The sequence below is a fragment of the Dendrobates tinctorius genome, unplaced genomic scaffold (assembly GCF_039654945.1).
Source record: "Dendrobates tinctorius isolate UK_male_01 unplaced genomic scaffold, ASM3965494v1 ptg000376l, whole genome shotgun sequence".
In the NCBI taxonomy this organism is placed as follows: domain Eukaryota; kingdom Metazoa; phylum Chordata; class Amphibia; order Anura; family Dendrobatidae; genus Dendrobates; species Dendrobates tinctorius.
Genome location: NW_027362042.1, coordinates 34,953 through 50,878, shown reverse-complemented (window position 1 = coordinate 50,878; position 15,926 = coordinate 34,953). Strand labels below are relative to the sequence as shown.

The 15,926-nt window shown below is 45.8% G+C and overlaps 1 protein-coding gene across 2 annotated transcripts in view; it reads left to right on the top strand.

Moving 5' to 3' along the window:
- The first annotated feature begins 306 nt into the window (after window positions 1-306).
- The window catches only part of LOC141075841 (RELT-like protein 1), a 41,942-nt gene continuing 26,322 nt past the window's right edge, over window positions 307-15,926 (top strand). Inside the window, exon 1 of one of the 2 annotated variants that reach the window (XM_073562990.1) lies at window positions 307-488. In XM_073562990.1, coding sequence (XP_073419091.1) covers window positions 437-488 — 52 coding nt within the window. In that variant the 5' untranslated portion in view covers window positions 307-436. Of the gene's footprint in view, window positions 489-556; window positions 637-15,926 lie in introns of those variants that run through there. The other variant, XM_073562989.1, reaches the window with a different exon arrangement.

Genomic DNA, 15,926 nt, shown 5'->3' with positions numbered 1-15,926 from the left:
AGAGTCAGTGTCGCAGTGGTGCAGGATCCGCTAGCACACATTGTCTGTGGGACAGTCGGAGTCCGCGATACATGGTGTTTGGCTGTCTCCAGCCGTCCCACAGACGATGAGTGATAATGAGAGCATAGCTGAGGCGGCTACCACCAAGAGACCTAGAGGCTACACTAACACTGGCAATGTTGGGAATATATTTATTTCACTTTTGTGTCTAGTGTAGTGGTTGCTACAGACGATTTCGTGACTAGCTGCCGCCATAACAGGCAGCCTGTACAATAGCAGCCTATACTCTCTCATTCTCCTCCAAGATGGCGGTCGGGATGGAGAGAGAGAGCGCTACCGTGTGTAGCCCCGCCCTCATCTACGCCCCGCCCACTTGCTGCCCCGGTGGCGGAGCTGAGTGACAGGCAGGAGAGAGAGCGCGTTCGGCAGAACAGAGATGTCTCCGGTAGTGAAGCCCCCGGGACCGTGGAGAGTGGTCCGCAGCGCCGGTAAGAGGACGACCCCCCGCCTCCCGCTCAGGGAACTTTGAGGCAACTTTGTAAACTTCTCCCGCTCCGAATGGCTGCAGCAGCTCCGGAGATATGGGGCGCTGGTGTATCCTGTGCACTGCTCCTCGTACGGTGCAGGCGGGGTGTGGTGAGCCTCATCCGTCCATTATGTATCTTATGGAAGGTCAGAAACCTGCAGCCTTGCAACAGTGGTGGAACTACAACTCCCAGTATGCCCTGATAGCGCACTGGGCTGGCAGGGGGTCTCTCACTTATACAGATGTTATGGATTGGGATGTAATGCTGGTGCCAGCGGCGGAGGCGCCTTGTCTGGTGACACCACGTCCGGTGCCAGCGGCGGAGGCGCCTTGTCTTGGGACACCACGTCCGGTGCCAGCGGCGGAGGCGCCTTGTCTTGGGACACCACGTCCGGTGCCAGCGGCGGAGGCGCCTTGTCTGGTTACACCACGTCCGGTGCCAGCGGCGCAGGCGCCTTGTCTGGTGACACCACGTCCGGTGCCAGCGGCGCAGGCGCCTTGTCTGGTGACACCACGTCCGGTGCCAGCGGCGCAGGCGCCTTGTCTGGTGACACCACGTCCGGTGCCAGCGGCGCAGGCGCCTTGTCTGGTTATGCTTCATCTGCTGGACGTCGTCTTATTGACTATAAGAGATGATCTGTGCTGCCCTTGCAGCTCATCACGTGTCATTTTCGTTTTTGTGCTTTGATCACCCTCTCCCTCATTTTTCCATAGCTGTATGAGGACTTGTTTGTTGCTTGAAGTTACAGTGCCTACAAGTAGTATTCAACCCCCTGCAGATTTAGCAGGTTTGATAAGATGCAAATAAGTTAGAGCCTTCAAACTTCACACAAGAGCAGGATTTATTAACAGATGCATAAATCTTACAAACCAAAAAGTTATGTTGCTCAGTTAAATTTTAATAAATTTTAAACATACAAGTGTGGGTCAATTATTATTCAACCCCTAGGTTTAATATTTTGTGGAATAACCCTTGTTTGCAATTACAGCTAATAATCGTCTTTTATAAGACCTGATCAGGCCGGCACAGGTCTCTGGAGTTATCTTGGCCCACTCCTCCATGCAGATCTTCTCCAAGTTATCTAGGTTCTTTGAGTGTCTCATGTGGACTTTAATCTTGAGCTCCTTCCACAAGTTTTCAATTGGGTTAAGGTCAGGAGACTGACTAGGCCACTCCAACACCTTGATTTTTTGCCTCTTGAACCAGGCCTTGGTTTTCTTGGCTGTGTGCTTTGGGTCGTTGTCTTGTTGAAAGATGAAATGACGACCCATCTTAAGATCCTTGATGGAGGAGCGGAGGTTCTTGGCCAAAATCTCCAGGTAGGCCGTGCTATCCATCTTCCCATGGATGCGGACCAGATGGCCAGGCCCCTTGGCTGAGAAACAGCCCCACAGCATGATGCTGCCACCACCATGCTTGACTGTAGGGATGGTATTCTTGGGGTCGTATGCAGTGCCATCCAGTCTCCAAACGTCACGTGTGTGGTTGGCACCAAAGATCTCGATCTTGGTCTCATCAGACCAGAGAACCTTGAACCAGTCTGTCTCAGAGTCCTCCAAGTGATCATGAGCAAACTGTAGACGAGCCTTGACATGACGCTTTGAAAGTAAAGGTATCTTACGGGCTCGTCTGGAACGGAGACCATTGCGGTGGAGTACGTTACTTATGGTATTGACTGAAACCAATGTCCCCACTGCCATGAGATCTTCCCGGAGCTCCTTCCTTGTTGTCCTTGGGTTAGCCGTGACTCTTCGGACAAGCCTGGCCTCGGCACGGGAGGAAACTTTCAAAGGCTGTCGAGGCCGTGGAAGGCTAACAGTAGTTCCATAAGCCTTCCACTTCCGGATGATGCTCCCAACAGTGGAGACAGGTAGGCCCAACTCCTTGGAAAGGGTTTTGTACCCCTTGCCAGCCTTGTGACCCTCCACGATCTTGTCTCTGATGGCCTTGGAATGCTCCTTTGTCTTTCCCATGTTGACCATGTATGAGTGCTGTTCACAAGTTTGGGGAGGGTCTTAAATAGTCAGAAAAGGCTGGAAAAAGAGATAATTAATCCAAACATGTGAAGCTCATTGTTCTTTGTGCCTGAAATACTTCTTAATACTTTAGGGGAACCAAACAGAATTCTGGTGGTTTGAGGGGTTGAATAATAAATGACCCTCTGAATAAACTTTTCACAATTTAAAAAAAAATTAAACAAAGAAATAACATTCTTTTTTGCTGCAGTGCATTTCACACTTCCAGGCTGATCTACAGTCCAAATGTCACAATGCCAAGTTAATTCCGAATGTGTAAACCTGCTAAGTCTGCAGGGGGTTGAATACTACTTGTAGGCACTGTATAATTTTGGATAATGCCATTCATATTATGATATTGGTCTTCTCTTGGGGGACTTTCACACCCTAGTAGACTGCGTCTGAGTGTCCGTCTCCAGTAGGCATATATGCCCGAACATGATGCATGACAGAGTGCATGCTCAGTCCGTCTGCACCATTGTAGTGTATGGCCCTGTCGGCACATGCGCCTGAATCCCGTTTTGCCAGGGGGAAGTTACTTAAAGGGAATCAATCACCTCAAAAAGTACTGCAGTGTGCAGGCGCCGGGAGAGGTCAGAGAGGTCTGGCGCTTGCGCACTTCAGTACTCTACTCTGCCCTCAACAGGGCAGATATAGTGCGCCTGCGCAGGAGCCGAGGGAGAAGTAAGGAGGAGGACGTCATCGCTAGAAGATGAGAGGTGCCGGACCGCGCCCCCCGGGTGAGTATAATACTTGTTTTTCTTATCTTTCAGATTACATTGGGGGCTTATATACAGCGCTACAGAGTGCTGTAGATAAGCCCCTGATGGCGGTGACCGCATCTCATAGCCCAAAAATGAGGTGACAGATTCCCTTTAAGCACCAAGGGGTCCAAAGAACGGGTGCCAGAATGCAGTGTTAAAAGAGCCTTATGGCATTAATTGTGCAGTGATGATGATCAGGCAGTCTGGACTCTCCAGGTCAGTGCGACTGCAGAGATACCAAATGTGTATGGGTGTCACTTTTATTATTATTATTATTATTATTATTATTATTATTATTATTAATATTATAACTTTAGTTCTGATTTTTGTAATGGAGAAAATGATGGTACATAGTGTCGCCATTTTCAGAGATCGATACATTTTATCCCTTTGTTAATTTTTTTTTTTTTTTAGCGTTTCCATCGTTGTGGATGTATGAAGGCTTTTTTTGTTGTTTCTGTGCAGAGTTGTAGTTTTTGTTAATGCAATATTGGTTCATATGACTTTTTTTTTTTTTTTTTAGATATGTAATTTTCTATAAAGTTAGTTTTGTCACAGATGTTCTGCTGCATTATTGCCCTGCCTCTTTTCTAGGGGACATGACAGCTAGGACTCGACAGATTCACCAAAATCTACGGCAGCTCGTACCTGGAGTAGATTTTAGTTGACGCTTGTGCAGCCCAAATTCGTTAAAGGGGTTGTCCACAGCTTTAATGATTTTGGGCTATTCTTAGGATAGGTCTGATCCGTGGGGGTGCAACCACTCAGCTGTGACAGTGTAGAGGATGGTATTTCCAAGAATCCCGTGTCCACTATGTGCATGGCCGCCTGCGGATCACCCGCGGACTCTGACGCCGGTCTCAAACAGAAATCGCATCAGTAGAATGTATTGGACGCTGTGAGTCCGCACGGTTCAGTGAGCGCAGAGGATTCGCCTGCGTACAATAGACGGCAGCGCTTTGGACGAGTATGATAAGTTCAGGAGGCAGGGATGAGGAATGCTGGCTGGAAACTCCTTTCTCTGATGAGACACATCATACAGTTTCTTGTAATCACCGGTAATATTGAGTTTATTGAAGGTCTAGTTCCATTTTGAACCCACCTTGGCCAATCCAGGATCAGGGTATGTGCAGGCTGCGTCTTGTTTGAGGCGGGGAATTTTTTCAAGAGGAAGACTCTTTAGGGAACACTGACATTTTTTTTTTTGCTGAACCTTCTTTCAGCATTTTGTTGTTTTTTCCCCACTCCATTAAATAACAAAAAAAATCCACTTTTTGCAAAATGCTTGAAAAGCTGCCCAGACGTTTTCAGGTGCCTTTTTGAGCCTTCTCAGGATGGAATTGTAAAGTATGGAGCGTGTTCCTGAAGAATTGGCCGTGCGATTTCTTCCTGGTTCTGTCTCTCATCCACTTGCGTTGAGAGCTTGTGACGCAACGTCTGACCTTGCAGCCAATCAGAATCTGCGCTCACATCGTGGAACTGGAGTGGCCCTGAAAAACGGTGAAAACACCGGGGGTGAGTATAGGACCGGGGGGTAGGTGACTTGCGTTTAAAGCACCACTCCATCAGTGAAAAAACCCTGAAACGCCAGAGTGGAGCTTTAACCCCTTAATGACGGCCAATACGTCTTTTTCCTGACCCGAGATATAAGAGAATATCATCCCCATACAGGTGACAATCCAGCAGCTGTCCACTATAGCTGACAACTGGCTACATCAGCCAAGATCAGTGTTGTCACCGTCCATATCTGTTTAACCCCTTAGTTGCTGCTGTCAATAGTGACTATATCATATAAGTGTTGGGGCTCCCTCTTTATCCCCATTGGCACCCTGAGATCATGATTGTGTGGTCCTGATGTTTGCGATGGCAATTCACGACTAAATAGCGGCTTTAGAGTCTCCCGGCTATAGCGGCCTGTTCAGAAGTTCGGGACATTTAGGTGGTAAAAATACATTTTTTTTATTCCTGTTATGTCACTTTGCATTAATTCTTGAAAATCACTTGAAGGGTTAATAAACTACCTGACAGCAGTTTTTAGTGTGTGTGTGTGTGTGTGTGTGTGGTGCTGTTTTTAAAATGGTATTACTTTTGGGGTTTTTCCAATATATGGGACCTTCCAAAGTCATAACAAACCTGGATAGGTCCCGACAAAAATAGGTTTTGTAAATTTCCTTGAAAAAAATGAAAAATTGCTGCTCCATTTTTCAAGCTCCTAAAATGCTAACAAAATAAAAAAACATCTTACAAGTGGTGCCGATGTGAAGCAGATGTGTGGGAAATGTTATTTGTTAATGTTTTTCTATGGTATGACTGAATTAAAGGGATAATCATTCAAAGTTTGAAACTGCTAATTTTGTAACACTTTTTGTCAAATTTCTGATATGTTTTGCATTTATTTATAAAAAATATTGACCTAAGTTTACCATTATAAAGTGTAATGCGCCACGAAAATCTCAAAATCGCTGGGATTTGTTGAAGCATTTTAGAGTTATTACTGCATAAAGTGACTCTGGTCTGATATAAAAAAGCTTGGCCCGATCACTAAGGGGTTAAAAGTCCAGTCATGTGCACAGTAAGTTATATTTATGTAGAAGGGCATATATTCATTCCTTTGAGCTTTTAGGCATCACTTTTTCAGTGCAGACTCTGAACGAAAGACGTTGTGTGCACATACACGGAGTTGTAGAGAGAAAAACCTTTAAAGTGATTCTGTCGCCAGGTTTTTGCTGCATAATCTGAGAGCAGCATAATGTAGGGGTTGAGACCTTGATTCCAGCGATGTCTCTTGCTATGCTGCATTCTGTCTTTTTCATACAATCCCTGTTTGCTTTGTTGCACATGAAGCAGTGCTCATAATTCTGTATAACCTTGTCCACACCATCATTGATTGGCTGCTTTCTGTGTTCACTGTGCATAGGCAGAAAGCTGCTAATTAGTGGTGTGGTCGGGGTTACATAACAGGAGACTTGGATGCACAAGATACCTAGTCATGTAGTGTTATCTCCTTCTGTTAAAACTTTGATTGTATTGAAACAGCAATACACAGACCAGTATGTGAGACATCACTGGAATCGGGGTCTCTGCACCTACGTCATGCTGCTCTAACATATAGCCAAACCCGCTGATCGCTTCTGTTGAACATAACTTTTTATTTATCTGACCAGCTTTATATAGGATACCAAATTAGAGCTGGTGGCTGATGTATATTTTAGGCCTCCGCTTGGTGTGTGTATATAGGATTATTCTGCCCTAGAAGCAATGTCTCTACAGGGCGGATCAGTCTGTAATACCTCATTATTGATCAGATGACGGTGTCTGGTTTTGTGGGCTCAAAAATAAAAGGATCAATTTAAAAAACAAATGGCAGAGAAATACTACAGTGGTAATATACCCTTACTGAGTCCAACAGCCCCATGGACATTGGAGCCTCAGAGTCCTTGCTCCTCTGTGCAGTGATTTCTGCTGCCCTGATCCCTGGAGGTCCTAGCAGTGAGGGAAGCCCACCCCAGTACTCAGACCACAGGTATCACAGATCCCATTGGTAAATAAAGGCGTTAAATGTATAACAATGCTTGAGATTACATTGTTTGGATGATGGATTACAGATCTGTACTGCATGTGAATGGCAGAATTATCTGTTGGCGCCTATGCGCGGGTTTCTGGGCAGGACGTGGACTCCTGACACCAGCTCCGACTCCTCAGCCCTGGTAGATACTCCACATCCAGAGGCATTGTATGGATAAGGTCTGTGCAGCCACACACTGCTCCAGAGTGCACCGATTATCTGACCCTTGGTTACGATAACGCAGGCAGTGTATGACAGCTGAACATTGCAGGAATCCACTTATCCAGCCGATTAATGCTCCAACACAAGTGACCCTTATGGAGTCCATCAGCCGGTGGGCTTCTGCTTGCTTATCGGAGCCTAATGTAGCACAGCCCCGGAGGCTTCTGTATTTACTAACGCTGACATATTGGCGAGATCCAACTAGAGGAAAGGTCCTTGTGATGGAGAGTGTTCTATGTGTCTCTTATTGCCAGAGCGATCACTCTGAAGGATCTGACTGTGTAATTTTTCGTGTCCCCTGCCGTTACTTTTTAGTTCGCATTCGCACCTGATCGCTGAGTAAGCACAGCCCGGGTGGATATTTTTTTTCTTAGGGGTGAATTGCTTTTAGAAAAGTCTGTTTGACAAAAATCATCGTAGGTCATGTGTGCATAGGGTGTGTTCACACTGAGAAGCAAAGACGTGACGTCAGCTCTTGAGGCGTTTCTGCTTGGGGATGTGGGAGGGGTGGGGGGCTTTGCATTTATTTGCTAAATCATTAGGGAAAAAGTCCCCCAAAACACAAAATTGGCTATAAAAAAAAGTGCCCAAAAATCCACAACAGAAGCAGTGTGAACATATCCTTGGGGCATGTGCTCGCCTGTCTCAGAATCGTTTTTGAAGCGGAAGCTACGGCCGGCATTTTTCGGAAGTGTCTTTTTGGATGACTTTTGAGTGGCTTCGCTGCTAGCGTTTTTTTTTTTTTTTGTTTGTTTTTGTTCCGCCCAGGTTCCAGGCGGACAAGATGCCATGTGCACAACGTCTTAGGGTGTGTGCACGCTGCAGATTCTGCTACGGATCCAGCCGCTGCGGATCCGCAGCAGTTGTTGCTGCGGTGTACAGTAGCATTCTAACTTATGGGGAAAAAAAAACGCTGTGCAGACGCTGCGGAATTTTCGACGTGGATTTGCTGCGGTTTCAAAACCGCAGAAAGAATTGACATGTCAATTCTTTCTGCGGATTCCGCTGCGGTTTGCCATCTCCATGGATGAAAAACCACAGGCCAATCCGCAGGTAAAACCGCAGGTCTTTTGACCTGCAGATTTTCCTGCGGATTTTACAAAATCCGCGCGGCCAAATCTGCAGAGCATTCCACAGCGTGTGCACACACCCTTATATTTCCAACAAAGTGGATGGGATTAATAGAAATCTCATGCCCACTGTGCTTCTTTTTTTACTCGGCGTAAACTGACCTGTGGGGCGTGTTACAATGTAAATTTCTCATCTGGGTACGTCGAGTTTGGATTTTCCTAATAGAATTGCATTAGATGTGGAAAATCACGATATAAAAAAACCCATGTAATCTGTACATAATTGTATCAAAAAAGTTTTACAGATGCAAAATATCAGTAAGCATCAAAAACAAAGCCACTTTATTTAAAACATGACACCAACAATAAAGCAGCATCAAAAGCAATAAAAACCCATGTAAAAAAATGCACCCAAATGTATTGAAGAAACGCAAGTAGCCAAAAATTGGTACAGGAAATTTGCAACATCAAACACCCATCTTGGGAATGTAGCCTTACTGCGAGATTTTTAAACACCACTCTGGGTCGGATTCTAATATAAAATTGAGTGGAGGACAACCCCTTTAATAAATGAGATGTGTGGTGAGAATGAGAACTTCCTACAAAGAACCCTGTGGATTCAATGTGACTGCCCCAAACGTCTTGCAAGTTTTACAAAATTGTTTTTTTTTTTTTCTGGTTTGCATGAATCCATGTATAGTGGAGGTGATGTGGTGTGAATGTTATGACGTGCTTTTCTATGTGGGCAGTGCTGTGGCACCAGGGCGGGCCACCGGGGTCAGTGCTGTGGCACCAGGGTGAGCCGCCGGGGGTAGTGCTGTGGCACCAGGGCGGGCCGCCAGGGGCAGTGCTGTGGCACCAGGGCGGGCCGCCAGGGGCAGTGCTGTGGCACCAGGGCGGGCCGCCGGGGGCAGTGCTGTGGCACCAGGGCGGGCCGCCGGGGGCAGTGCTGTGGCACCAGGGCGGGCCGCCGGGGGCAGTGCTGTGGCACCAGGGCGGGACGCCGGGGGCAGTGCTGTGGGACGCCGGGGGCAGTGCGTGCTATCACTGCTTGCGTTTGAACTCTGGGTTTATCCAGACAGCTCAGCAGCCATGAGTTAAGGGGGTTTTACACATAGCGATATCGCTAAAGCATCACTGATTTGGTGGCGCAGCAGCGATATCGCTATGTGTGATACTTACCTCCGACCGGCTCCCCCGCTGGATATCGCTGATCGCGCAGCTCTATTTCTCATCGGGTGCTTCCTGCTGGCGCCGACGAGCGACGCGTGGACGCGGACGGGAGGACGTCAGGATCGCCGCGTCTGAAAGTATCGTCCGCTGTATCGCTGCTGCATCGCTGTGAGGTCTTTCTGTGTGGCAGCTCACTAGCGACCATTTAGCGATGCACCAGCGATCCTGACCGGGTCTTTTCGTTGTCGGGATCGCTGGTGCATCGCTAAATGTAAAGGGGCCTTTAGTCCTGGGTGTCATGTTGTTTTTAGTCAACGTTGGAGGTAATGGCCAAAAACTGTAATAAAACATGTCACTTTCTACACTACCATTATGTGTGAACACCTGTAGGTCAGGTGAATTCAAGAATTTCATAGGATTATTTGAACCCGAATAGGGTCACCATGACGTGGTGAGATGGCTTTTATGGTTTTTTTTAATCACAATTATGTCAACTAAGCACCCTATATTTTTTTTCATGCTCTGCCGCTGTTTATTTACTGCAGTGCTTATCATGGGTTTTGTCTTGTTAGTGGCCAGTGTGAACATGCGTTTACTCACTGCATGCATACCTACATGTAATCCAATTTATTTATTTCGTTTTTTTTTTTGTTTGTTTGCACACACAGTGCATATAAAGGTGTGACCTCCCTTTTCTTTGAGCTGCACATTGCTGCTATATTTTCCCATGTCTGGGTGTTCATTCACCGGGGCTCAGTCCTTCTCAGACCTTATTATCCGCATTGACTTGTCAAATGGTGAGGTTTTAATATTAGAGGTTAGGAGTATCCCGATTAGGGTAACCATGATGTGATGCGATGGCTATTAAATTAGATTAAAATTTTTTTTATGTCATCTAAGCACCCTATATTGTTTTAATGCACTATTGCTGTTTATTTACTGCAGGGTATACTACTATGCTTACTACATTTTTATCTTGAGTTTTGATTATTTAAACATGGCAATTTTGATGGGATCGAGAAATCTTTTTCTTGATAGATGATGTGTCAGTGATGCAGAGATTAGCATTGGCAGACATATCAGATGACTCTCCAGACTCTCCAATAAGGGGGAGTGCACACGCTGCGGATCAGTACCATTATTCCCTATGGGAAATGGAAACCGCTGTGCAGACACTGCAGAATTTTCCGCGCAGATTATCTGCGGTTTTAAACCGCAGAAAGAATTGATATCAATTCTTTCTGCGGATTCCCATCTCCTCCATTGTGGAGATGGTGAAACCGCAGGATAATCCGCAGATAAACCGCAGGTCTTTTGACCTGCGGATTTATCTGGGGATTTTGCAAAATCCGCGCGGATGAATCCGCAGCAGATTCCGCAGCGTGTGCACACACCCTAAGGCCTGTTTCACACTTCCGTTTTTGACTATCAGTCAAAATCCGCCGTTTTTGCTAAAAAAAAAAACGGATCCGCCTTTTTTTGGGCGGATCCGTTTTTTTCCGCATTGATTTGCATTACCGGAGGATCTTGACGGATGGCCATCCGTTGGATCCGTCAATTTTTTTGCGTCCGCCGAGATGCCTCGACGGACCATGTAAAGTTTTTTTGTGCTGAAGGATCCGCATTTTTATAGTGCGCATGCCCGGAGGAATGATGTCAGGCGGAAATTTAACCCTGAAATCATTTCTGGCGGACAGAAAAAAAAAATATCTCGCTCGCTCTCGCTCTCTCTCTCCTTTAAAATTCTTCATTCGGCAGATCCGTCAAAAAGAACGAATCCGCTTTCCGCCTTTTTGACGGATTTTAACTGACACAAAAAACTGAAGTGTGCAACAGGCCTAAGAGTGCATGAAAGCTCTGGGGAGCATTTATGTATATGGGGGTGGCAGGTTGGGAAAGAGAAAGCTGTTGTCTGAATGGGCACCTTCGGACTTGTCAGCCTTTATTTGATCTTTTGGAGTTACTTGTGGGATAAGAAAACAAATAATATTGACACATTTACTTCCGTTTTTCTTCATTTCCCAAAAGAACCTTAATTTTTCTTGTGTCTAATTGACAGAGGCATTTAAGTGGTTAACAGCAGCTCCGCTTGCTGATGTTAATGTATATGCCCACAATGTCCTTTTCAGGAGGAGCACTCTTCAGAACTTGTTGGCGTCTTTTTTGGTAATTTTTAGTGAGCGGCTGGTGCCGGATGATTGGTTAGGTCATTTCTTTTATCCTCTTTCCATCTTTGGAAGCTCAAAAACATGAGACATTGCACATACCCTTGAATGCAGATGATGGCTGTGTAACACAGACGGCATCTGCTGGGAAAGGTGCAAACTCAACTCTTAAGACCACATTATACATCGGGACCCGACATTGGACTTTTCTTATGCCCCCAATATACATTAGATTAATGTTGGCTGAACCCGCTAAGAGGGATGGGTTTGGCCGACACTCTGTTTATGGTGGCACCAGCCACCTGATCATCGGAGGACTTGTTGAGTGGGCATTGTCGTTTTAAGACTGATGATCGTTTTGTTCTCCCACAGGTAAATTGCTGGCAGAGATGTATGTTGGTTGTCATCTCAGAGAGAACACGGGGGCTCTCCTGCGTATGGGGGCTCTCCTGCGTATGGGGGGGCTCTCCTGCGTATGGGGGGGCTCTCCTGCGTATGGGTGTCGACAGATTGCTGTCGGCCAAATGATGGACCTACGAATTTGGACTTAAATAGTGGATTTTCATAGAAATGGATGAAAATGGTGCATATCCTGAGTTCAAAGTTCCTTTAACCCCTTCACCCCCAAGGGTGGTTTGCACGTTCATGACCGGGCCAATTTTTACAATTCTGACCACTGTACCTTTATGAGGTCATAACTCTGGAACGCTTCCATGGATCCCGGTGATTCCGAGCTCTGCCATGCGCCCAAATAGTGGTTTACCCCCACATGTGGGGTATAAGCGTACTCAGGACAAATTGCATGATAGCTTTTGGGGTCCTGTTACCCTTGGGAAAATAAAAATTAGGGGTGAAAAGATCATTTTTGTGGAAAAAATTATCTTTTATTTGTACGACTGTACGTTATAAACTTCTGTGAAGCCCTTGGGGGTTCAAAGTGCTCACTACATATCTAGATAAGTTCCTTGGGGGGTCTAGTTTCCAAATTGGGGTCACTTGTGGGGGGGTTTCCACTGTTTAGGCACATCAGGGGCTCTCCAAACTTAACATGGCATCCGATCTGAATTCCAGCCAATTTTGCAGTGAATAAGTCAAACGGCGCTCCTTCCCTTCTGAGCTCTGCCATGCGCCCAAACAGTGGTTCACCCCCACATATCAGGTATCGGCTTACTCAGGACAAATTGCACAATAACTTTTGCAGTCCAATTTCTCCTGTTACCCTTGGTAAAAAAAAAAAAATAGAACCTGAAGTATTTTTTATTTTGTGAAAAAAAGTTAAATGTTCATTTTTTTTAAACATTCAAAAGATTCCTGTGAAGCACCTGAAGGGTTAATAAACTTATTGAATGTGGTTTTGAGCACATGAGGGGTGCAGTTTTTTGGGGGTATTTTCTATCATATAGACCCCTCAAAATAACTTCAAATGTGATGTGGTCCCTAAAAATAAAATGGTGTTGCAAAAATGAGAAATCGCTGGTCAACTTTTAACCCTTATAACTTCGTAACAAAAAAAAATTTGGTTCCCAAATTGTGCTGATGTAATGTAAACATGTGGAAAATGTTACTTATAAGTTTTTTGTGTGCCATATCTCTGTGATTTAAGGGCATAAAAATTCAAAGTTGGAAAATTGCGAAATTTTTGCCAAATTTCTGTTTTTTCCCAAATAAACCCAAGTTATTTGAATGAAATTTTACCACTAACATGAAGTACAATATGTCACGAGAAAACAATGTCAGAATCACCGGGATCCATGGAAGCGTTTCAGAGTTATAACCTCATAAAGGTACAGTGGTCAGAATTGTAAAAATTGGCCTGGTAATTAACATGCAAACCAGCCTTGGGAGTAAAGGGGTTAAACTGACCGGTATAAAACTGCACATGGATAGGGAAAAACTGAGGTGTGAATGTTCCCTTACTGGAGTGTTGCATCGCCTTCTGTTTAATTTTTAGGAATATTTTATTAGAAGAGGGAAATGTACGCGGCACAAAGGGATTTTTCTGCATATTAAAAAAGATTTTTATGGTTATGTCTTTCTTCCCTTTTCTTACAAAATGTTGCCAAAGTGGATCCCTGCGCTGGTTTATGGCACCTCTGGCACTAGAAAAGTGAGCCCCAAGTTAAAAGCACGTTGACTCCCCAGTCATTGGTATTGGTGCCAAGTGGCATTAGTAGAAGAGTACAATCACACGTAGAAGATTTTGTTCCAAGTTTTTCCTCTTTTTTAAATAGCCAGGAGTGAACCTCCAATGGCATCAGAAGTGGATCCCTAGAGTGGGGTCCCCATAGATCTCCAATGCTCTCTGCCTCCTGTAATGTTTTCTTCTGTTCGTGTTCTTCTTTAGACTGCTCTCCCTTGTATATAATCTGTCCCAGTTATGTGACCTGGTTGGATCACCAGTTGCTGGATTCGGGCTGCAGTTTGCCAGCTTTTATTACGTCTGAAAATTCCTGCATTTTTACATAAGGTCACATCAAGGGAAGGCTCTGTTGTGAAGGCACACAAAGGCCGCAGTGCTGGATCCAGTTTCTAGTACTGGCAGCTTTCATTAGTTACAGGACTGTCCTGTCTGCAATGTCATGTATGTGTCAACTGATAACATAAATGCTTAAAGGGGTTTGCAAAGACTTGCAGAATTTTTGCTAATGGTCTTACTGTTAGATCATGAGAAGAGAGTCATGGCTTGTGCTATTTGTGTACTTGTGAAGAGACTGCATCACACCTGCTACACTGTTATCTCAGCCAGCACAAGAGCCACACATGCTGGGTGGAGCCACAGTGATGATGAAGATGCCTCACGCGCTCAGTGCCGTCCTGTACTGGGTGGATCCACACTGATGATGAAGATGCCTCACGTGCTCAGTGCCGTCCTGTACTGGGTGGAGTCACAGTGATGATGAAGATGCCTCACGTACTCAGTGCCGTCCTGTACTGGGTGGAGTCACAGTGATGATGAAGATGCCTCACGTGCTCAGTGCCGTCCTGTACTGGGTGGAGTCACAGTGATGATGAAGATGCCTCACGTGCTCAGTGCCGTCCTGTACTGAGTGGAGTCACACTGATGAAGGTGATGCCCAATGTGCTCAATGCCGTCCTGTACTGGGTGGAGTCACACTGATGATGAACATACCACATGTGCTCAGTGGCGTACTGTGCTGGGTGGAGCCACACTGATGATGAAGATGCCTCACGTGCTCAGTGTCGTCTGTACTGGGTTGAGTCACACTGGTGAAGGTGCCTCACATGCTCAGTGCCGTCCTGTGCTGGATGAAGATGCCACACATGCTCAGTGCTGTCCTGTACTGGGTGGAGTCACACTGATGATGCCACACCTTCTCTGTGCCGTCCTGTACTGGGTGGAGTCAGTCATGATGAAGATACCTCACGTGCTCAGTGTCGTCCTGTACTGGGTGGAGTCACACTGATGCCACACCACCTCTGTGCCGTCCTGTACTGGGTGGAGTCACTGATGATGAAGATGCCATACATGCTCAGTGCCGTCCTGTACTGGGTAAAGTCACACTGGTGATGGAGATGTCACACGCTCAGTGCCGTCCTGTACTGGGTGGAGTCACACTGGTAATGGTGATGCCTCACGCGCTCAGTGCCGTCCTGTACTGGGTGGAGTCACACTGGTGATGGAGATGTCACACGCTCAGTGCCGTCCTGTACTGGGTGGAGTCACACTGGTGATGGTGATGCCTCACGCGCTCAGTGCCGTCCTGTACTGGGTGGAGTCACACTGGTGATGCCTCACGTACTCAGTGCCGTCCTGTACTGAGTGGAGTCACACTGGTGATGGAGATGTCACACGCTCAGTGCCGTCCTGTACTGGGTGGAGTCACACTGGTGATGCCTCACGTACTCAGTGCCGTCCTGTACTGAGTGGAGTCACACTGGTGATGCCTCACGCGCTCAGTGCCGTCCTGTACTGGGTGGAGTCAGTGATGAAGATATTACATATGATCCATTTAGACACATGCAGGCAAAAGAGACATAAAGCTTAGAAGGATTCAGTTATTTTTTAATCCCATGATGTCATAGACCTAATGGAAAACAGAAGGATTAATTAGAAGGCAAAATGAGCAATTGTAAGAACACAGTGCCATATAATATGATGGCTGCAATATATTAAGGGGAGGAGGAGGAGGAGTGCTTCTTTATTGTTGGAGCTATGTATTTTCTTATACTAATATTTAACAGCCAATGGCGCTGCGTGAGGGTATAACAGCTGCAAATTAGCAGACACTGCCACTATTTTGTCTGAATGTTAAAACAATTAAAATAAAAACAAAGAATTGCGCTAGTAATACCCACATATAATCACTCTCTTAGTGGGAGGCAGGATTATTGTCTAGAGTTTCATATGTCTCCGTATAAGAACCTATATATCTCACTATAAAGAGAAAAACCACCCACATAAAA